This window comes from Aureobasidium melanogenum (genome assembly GCF_000721775.1).
Source record: "Aureobasidium melanogenum CBS 110374 unplaced genomic scaffold scaffold_20, whole genome shotgun sequence".
Classification (NCBI taxonomy): Eukaryota; Fungi; Ascomycota; class Dothideomycetes; order Dothideales; family Saccotheciaceae; genus Aureobasidium; species Aureobasidium melanogenum.
Window position 1 is genome coordinate 180787 of NW_024470072.1, and position 7171 is coordinate 187957.

At 50.9% G+C, this 7171-nt stretch overlaps 5 protein-coding genes across 5 annotated transcripts in view; 2 read left to right on the forward strand and 3 right to left on the reverse strand.

The window, feature by feature from the left end:
- Positions 1 to 225: 225 nt before the first annotated feature.
- Positions 226 to 1777, reverse strand: M437DRAFT_54671 (uncharacterized protein; the record flags this gene model as incomplete). Its single annotated transcript, XM_041022737.1, has 3 exons — positions 226 to 1145; positions 1206 to 1360; positions 1413 to 1777. The coding sequence occupies 3 exons, from the start codon at positions 1775 to 1777 to the stop codon at positions 226 to 228; spliced, it is 1440 nt and encodes a 479-aa protein (XP_040877333.1).
- A 712-nt stretch (positions 1778 to 2489) lies between these two features.
- Positions 2490 to 3428, forward strand: M437DRAFT_54668 (uncharacterized protein; the record flags this gene model as incomplete). Its single annotated transcript, XM_041022736.1, has 2 exons — positions 2490 to 2530; positions 2591 to 3428. 2 exons carry the CDS (start codon positions 2490 to 2492, stop codon positions 3426 to 3428), a joined length of 879 nt encoding a protein of 292 aa, XP_040877334.1.
- A 63-nt stretch (positions 3429 to 3491) lies between these two features.
- M437DRAFT_54602 (urease accessory protein UreD) lies at positions 3492 to 4523 on the reverse strand (the record flags this gene model as incomplete). The annotated part of the gene is made up of 1 exon (XM_041022721.1): positions 3492 to 4523. The coding sequence occupies one exon, from the start codon at positions 4521 to 4523 to the stop codon at positions 3492 to 3494; it is 1032 nt and encodes a 343-aa protein (XP_040877335.1).
- A 397-nt stretch (positions 4524 to 4920) lies between these two features.
- Positions 4921 to 6036, forward strand: M437DRAFT_54785 (uncharacterized protein; the record flags this gene model as incomplete). Its single annotated transcript, XM_041022754.1, has 1 exon — positions 4921 to 6036. One exon carries the CDS (start codon positions 4921 to 4923, stop codon positions 6034 to 6036), a length of 1116 nt encoding a protein of 371 aa, XP_040877336.1.
- Positions 6037 to 6820: 784 nt separating this feature from the next.
- M437DRAFT_54654 (uncharacterized protein) overlaps positions 6821 to 7171 on the reverse strand; it is a gene marked incomplete at both ends in the record, with an annotated part of 816 nt that continues 465 nt past the window's right edge. The window contains one exon of the mRNA XM_041022733.1: positions 6821 to 7135. Within this exon, the coding sequence (XP_040877337.1) occupies positions 6821 to 7135 (315 nt within the window). The remainder of the gene's footprint in view (positions 7136 to 7171) is intronic.

Genomic DNA, 7171 nt, shown 5'->3' on the forward strand with positions numbered 1-7171 from the left:
ACACGATTCCACTATTCAAACAATACTTTTTTCTTCCGGAGTCCAAAGGATTAGCAGTACACAAAATGCACAAGTCGAACTCAAGGAATTCTAGCAGGAGACGTTGAGGCGCAATGAGCAGAGTGAGAAGATCAAGGATAAAAAGGATATCATTTGTTTTCGTAATTCGTGAAACAGTCAAGAGGGGTATTGTCATCTATCATCGCCATCAAGCAGCACGTACGTCTAAGCATACCACTCACGCTTCCACCGTCTCCAATCTTCAATCGCCGCACCCTCCAGATCATCAGCGTTAAGCATACCCACTCCCTCCTGTGCCAAAACATGCCAGATGTGGTTACGCAGACTAACCGGCCAAGAAGGAGTATTCCAATATCTCGCCTTGAGACCTGCTTTCTTGGCACCTCTGATCTGACCACGGATGATCTTGAGTTGCTTTTGCGAGAGTCGTCCGCGCCAGACGTGGCCAACGGCTTTTTTGAAGTTCAAGCTGGCGTAGTAGGATGTGCCGTTGTTGAAGGCCGAGGCAGGGGTGTTTGCGGGTAGACCGGTTTTGCCTTGTCCTCCTGAGGAAGGATGGTAGTCGTCGACTTCGGTCGAGCTGCGGAGTTCGGGGTCGATGTTGGTGTCGGAGAGTGAGATTGGTGATGGCTCGTATAGCATGTCTAGGGGAGCGTCAAAGAAGATGTCGCGGTATGTTGTGTTGGCAGTCAAGAGATCGAACGGCGTGTTTCCTGTTCCGACTACTGTGATGGCTCCGGGGATGGTGTGTGTGCCGTTGAAGTAAGTGAGATAGCCCTTTGAGCGGAGACCTTCGAGTTGCTCCTGTACTTTGACGAATGTGTCAGGACCATCTGTCTTCATGTCGACAAGCAGGACCAATGTCTGATCTGGATCTTCGTCAAAGACTCCGTGGTTCTTAGTGTTGGCGAACGAGGTCTGAGGATTCTGCTTGTCCAAGAGTGCGATGAGAGGGTTGACGTAGAGGTTTCTGAAGGTGCGATTTGGTGTCAGGGATGATGTGCTGTGGCCCACAAACAGCTCATCTCCAATATGCCAAACATCTGCCTCAACTCCGGTGCATCCGTAGTGTAAAGCCTCATACAGCGGTACCCTTCTCCAGTAATCGTTGTGTGAGTGAACAGCTGCAATAATTCGGTCAGTCAAACTCTTAAAAGAAGCATCTACACTTGTTAGGTACTTACGGATTGGCAGAACATCTCTAGTAAAATCAGTAGGATAATGTCCTAGACCATCTCCAATCTTTCCTGCATGCCCCCAATCTGGCAGGAAGTTCAGATCGGTTTCCACAAGCAGAGGATTGCCATAGAAGATATATGACACGAGGTGTAAAAGACCACTGAAGATCTCGGTCAGTATTGATGAGGGTCTGGCAAGATCAATCAACTCACAATAGACATAGAATGGTCACAGGGATGATGATGCATGCCAATTTGATGACGGCGATAATTCGGAGTCTCTTGTCAGTCTCAGACTCCGCTCCCAGTTCCGAGATGGCGACTTCTGTAACGATATAGTCTTCCTTTTGCTTTGTACTTGATGAGGCGCGAGGTCTTTGTGAGATAAAGGGATGGTGAGGATGAGCCTGCTGATTGCGAATCCTCAAGGCCATAGGAGTGAGATAGTCGAAAACATGATTATACCAGCGTCGCGAAGGGATGGGTTGATAATATCCATCTTCAATATCGGCAGGAGATGGTTCTCTTGGTAGAGGCTTTTCCGACAAGGGAGTAATGTCGAAATTAGAAGTTGCCATGGGTCAAACAAGCCTGCAATCTGGCACTGGCGTGATAACAATCAGAACTGGTAGTTGTTCTCTATGCCTGGGTATCTTGTATAAGGTGGATCGATGACGGAGCAAAGTGCGGCAGGGCTCTTATAGATTTGCTGTTCTTAGTACAGGATATGACGCCGACAAGGAAACAGAAAGATCAGCAACGAGGGTGGTTGAGAGTAGATAAAGCCAATAGCGAATGACTGCAGCGGATGAGTATCACATATGAAATACTAAGGTTGACACGGTGAGGGCGGATGCCAGAGTTCAAGCCAACAAGCAACACGGGTTCAGTGCTTGTCGATGGTTCGCTCAAGTCGGGCTAGACCGCTGCGAGGCTTGTCTCTGCGCACCATGGGAATGTCAATCTCCTCCGGCAGTAAAGTTACCCCTCTGGAGGCGTCGTCAGCCCGGCCAATCACATGGGCACAGGGACAGTTATGCCCGTTACGCAACACGAGTCGACAAGAAACACAGTCAAAGACTCCGAGCGACGATGTCGGCTGTGGCTTTCACGATAGATCCCAAAAGAGCGAATGTCCGAAGCGCACAAGCTGATTGGTGCGCGGGGTACCCCAGATCTAGAGTTTGCTTGATAGACAAACGCTGCAGATCACGCAGTACAACGCCAGAAGTCGAGACTTTTTTGGGCGCAAATTCGCAATCCTGCGCGCTGAAGACCTAACCACCCAAAATGCCTCACAAACACAGAAGAAAGGATACCAATGCCGACGAGTAATTTCATCCCCGCTGCCACCCCGTTCTGGTCCGGAAGCTGACATTTGTTCCTCACAGCTTCAATCTGCCTCCCACGGCCGTCGCAAAGGCTCTGCCTGTAGGAAAGAATGCGCAGACCGTCTTCACAAACGACGGCAAAAAGAAAAGAAAGACCGAGAAGAATGTATACAAGTTCGACGACACACCGAAAGCCTTCGCGCGCTTGATGCAGCGCCAGCAACCAAAATCTACACCCGACGACGGCGAATCAAAGACTGCCTCCAAGAAGCGCAAGCGCCAGGAAGATATCAAGGAAAAGGCCAAAGCAGCAAAAATGGAAATGCCCAAGATTCAACCTGGCGAAAAGATACGGGACTTCAATGCTCGTGTGGATCAAATGTTGCCAGTGACTGGCCTAGCACGGAAAGGCAACCAAGGATTAGCACCTGGCGAGAAGGTCACGCGGACAAAAACCGAGAAGAGAATGCACAAGATGTATGACGAATGGAGGAAAGAGGATCAACGCATCAAGGAAAAGGCCGAAGAAGAACGAGAGAAGCGCGAGGAAGAGGAGGAAGAACGTAATGCGTTATACGGAGAGGACTCCGGTGTGCCTACACTGTATGGAAAGAAGCGTCAAAGGATGATTGGCGAGTCAAAAGACGACGACGACATTTGGGCAGTTCTCAAGACGAAACGAGAGAAACCCAAAGGCTTGCATGATGTGGCACAGGCTCCTCCCGAGTTCACCGTCATACCCAGAGAGAAGTTCAAGGTCAAGAATGGAGCTAGAGCAGACGTGGCCGATGTGCCGAATGCTGCCGGTAGTTTGGCAAGGCGAGAGGAACTCGGCGCAGAGAGAAAGAACATTATCGAGCAGTATCGCGCTCTGATGAGAAAGGCCTCTGGAGAATAGAGTATAATACATACGCGTTTCGTATTGGAATGCTGGATACGATTGTACGAGAGATCTGCGAGCTTATCGCAAGCAGAGCAAACTTCTCTCTCCGAACTGAGTAGGAACGCTGCCTTCTATGTCCAGCATCGAACGTAACCAGCGTTTTCCACCTTCGACTTCCCTTGCGCCAAACTTGACTACGACGCATCCTCGTATCGATGCCGCTGTCCACAGCAATCCATCGCTTAGTTCTTGTTTCTGTCTTGCATTCCGTTTGATGACGAGAGGATCCAAATTTTGAGACGCGTCGTCAGCTTCGTTGCCGGAATCCCACTTCCTGCCTCCGATCCGGGGTATTGACTTGAATTCGTCCATGAAAAATGCCGCAAGACTTGCAAACACAGGTCCATATAGAATTAAAGTACCGAAAGCACCGAGACCGTCCATGCGCCGTGCCAGTGACGTTTGTATAGCGTCGTCACTGGCGTCCAGAGTGACATTGTCACGCAATAGTAACCTCTTATCATCGGATCCGGTGGATCCGTCGACAAGCCAGACTTCGTTCTTGCTGGAATACTTGAAGAAATTCCAATCCTCACCTAAGGCTTTGCGACCTTGACATACCCAGTCCAGAACACAGATGCTGGCATTGGGAAGGGCCTGCTGATGGTGAATGTAGAATCGTTGATTTTGTTCGAATGCGCTTTGAGCAAAGGGTTGAACAGGATCAGGAAGATAAACCAGAGCAGCGGCAGGCTTCAAGTGCATATTCATGTCCTGTCGACTGAGTGTAGATGAGGTTGGTGCCTTGAAGATCTTGGTGCTGCCTTGAGTAAGGATGAGCAGACGAGTGGTGGTGTCAAGATCAATGCGCAGGTTGAGAGAATCACCTGCGACTATACCACCACCATAGGTCAGAATATAAAGAGTGTGAACCTGGTAAGACGAGTCATTGTCGAACGGTGGAGTTATGTTCACAGGAGCAGGCGCAATCAGTTTGAGAGGATACTGATAAGTCAGGGTCTGAAGGACGGGAGCGCCCGGAGGTAGCAAAGCCAGGTGGACATGTCCATGGCCAGGCAAAGAGTCTGTGGGTGGGAAAGGGTTTCTCATGCTCTGCTGAAACAGATATGCAACAAGCTGAGTCGATATAAGGATGGAGGGTCCAGCGGATCAACAATGCCAAGCTTTTGGAGCGAGGTTGCCCTGCGCCACGGACTGGGGCATGCGGGAGTCGGGAGGGAGACGAAAATAGATGGAGTCAGGCACAGTTGGAACCAAGATGCACCACTCGTGCAGCGTCCAACCTGCAAATCTGCTGCATCGCCCTCGTTGCTGCATCGAGCTTGCGTCACTCTTTTTGGCTATCGATACGCTCAGTTCTTTGATTTCTTTCTGCCCCTTGTGACAGTCTACTCAGACGACCAAAAAATCCTCGCCTCCGCCGTGAAGGGGCTTTGTACAACGGGGTAAACACTCGCTCGCTCGCTCGTCCACAAACGCATTCAGTATGAGGAGGAACAACCTATTGCTGGCACTCGCTGCCGGCGCTGTCCTGGCCGCCGCTCAGAACAATAATGCCCAAACCACTGCCGCCGGCACGACCAAGGCCACTTCGGCCGCTCAGACTGCTGCCCCTACGACAGACAAGTTGACTGGAGTCTCGTCCTTTGTCAAGTCTAGCAGTTCCAGCGCTGCCGCCTCGTCCACAACCGACTCTTCCAAGACTTCTGCCTCCAAGACCTCGAGTGGCGCCTCTTCTACCACCGTCTCACACTTGACCGATCTACCTACACTCGCTGGTGCCACCGTCCCCGACATGGTCATTCCTTACACAGCCGACGCTCCCTTTATGCAAAAATCAAACGTACCTGAGGGTACTGTATTCATAGCCGTGGGTGCCTGTCTGGCTTTCTTAGGCGCCTGTGTACTGGCCTGGCGTGTGTGGGTTGCATGGACCATCAACCGCTCTGTCAAGCGTGCTGCCATGGCCAGCGTCATGGCTTCAGATGCAAAGACCAAATACGGCCCTGGTGGCAACCTCTACGCCATGCCTCAAGGCTCTTCCCTCTCTCTCGATGCACTGACCTCGGCTGGCAAGCCTCTATCCTCTGCCGGTCTCAAGAAGGAGAACCGCAAGAGCACACAACCAACAGCAGACCCCTCATCCCTCTTCTTCTCTCCTACTGCTGGTCAGCGCAACTCAGCATACATGCCCATCAACCAGAACCGCAGTTCCACCTACTTGCCTGCTGGATACTACGCCACTCCCGGTGCTCAAGCTGCTGGCGGCCGCGACTCTATGCTCATGGGCGGCGTACCAAACCTGCAACCTACCAACCATCGCTACTCTCGTGCTGAGTACTCTCCACCATCCAGTAGAGATGGCTCTCGCCCACGCAGCAGCATAAACCCACACTCACACCAGAGAACTGGCTCTAACGCCATGCTCAGCCCAACACACAACCTCTACGCTCAACCAAGCACAAGCAGCTTGGCCGTTGGTTATGGCGCTCAAGACGATGGCAGTAACGTCAGCAGCAATGTGCCTGAGCCACGTGCCCCTAGCGCATACTTTGACGACGTGCTCCACGAACATGGTAACGGTCCTCGCGAACGTTACTAGATGTTTTCCTTTTTCTGCTTCAACCATTCATGTCCATCTGCAGCCTTTTTTCTAATCACTTCGGCTATTGATTTTCGCATCTGTTGTTACGATTTTCCTTGCTCTTCACAATTGTACATATGGGACTTGCGGCATATCCTTGCTTTCTTTGTTTGCGCGCGTTGGCTTAGCTGCATCATGTTGCGCTTTTGGAGAAATGGTTTCAGTAGTTCAGCATGGGCGCTGGGTATACCTTGCTCATATCATTAATACCAAGTTTTTGATCCCTTGCCACCTTTTCATCGTCGTCCGTCTTTGATGATCTAATCAGTAAGGATGTTTATGTTAGATCTGGTTCCGAATCGGTGACCCATAGGCCATTTGAACAAGGTACACTCAAACAGTCGATACTACTGATCGGAAAGTAGTCCTGAGAACACGATTTTATTCAGTCGGAATATGGTATTTATCATCTCCACGACAAAAAAAAAAGAGCCACGGTTGACAAGTGCATGCATCACAAGCAAGGGAAAGTGACATTGTGAAGCAAGAAAAGTTTGATTTGGATACATGAATGCAAAGAATGCAATGATAAAGATGGAAGGGAAAAAGCCAGACGCCTTAATCCGAGTCCGACTGATGATAGTAGTGATGGAACAAAAAAACATCCGAGTCCTCAAGAATAGTGCAAGGACCTCGAATCGCAGTAAAGTGTGAAGAGTGGAGTTGAAGAAAGAGTACTCAAATGATCAAGACTTGACTGCCATCAAGCGGATGAGGTAGCCAAGGGTTGACCAGAACGAGTTTACTTGGCCTCAGCAGCCTCAGTCTCAGTTGCAGCAGCCTCAGTGGTGGTGGTCTCGGGCTCGCGGCGGTAAACCTGTCCAGGAGCGTCTCCCCAACCGTTCCAGAGGTGGGGGTTGTATTTCTTGCCCCAAGACGAGAAGGCAGGGTCAGCCTCGGCCTCGCGGCGGTATACCTGACCAGGTGCGTCACCCCAGCCGTTCCAGAGGTGAGGGTTGTACTTCTTGCCCCAGGAGGAGAAAGCGGGTTCAGCTTCACGGCGGTAGACTTGACCAGGAGCATCGCCCCAGCCGTTCCACAGGTGAGGGTTGTACTTCTTGCCCCAGGAAGAGAAGGCAGGATCGGCCTCGGC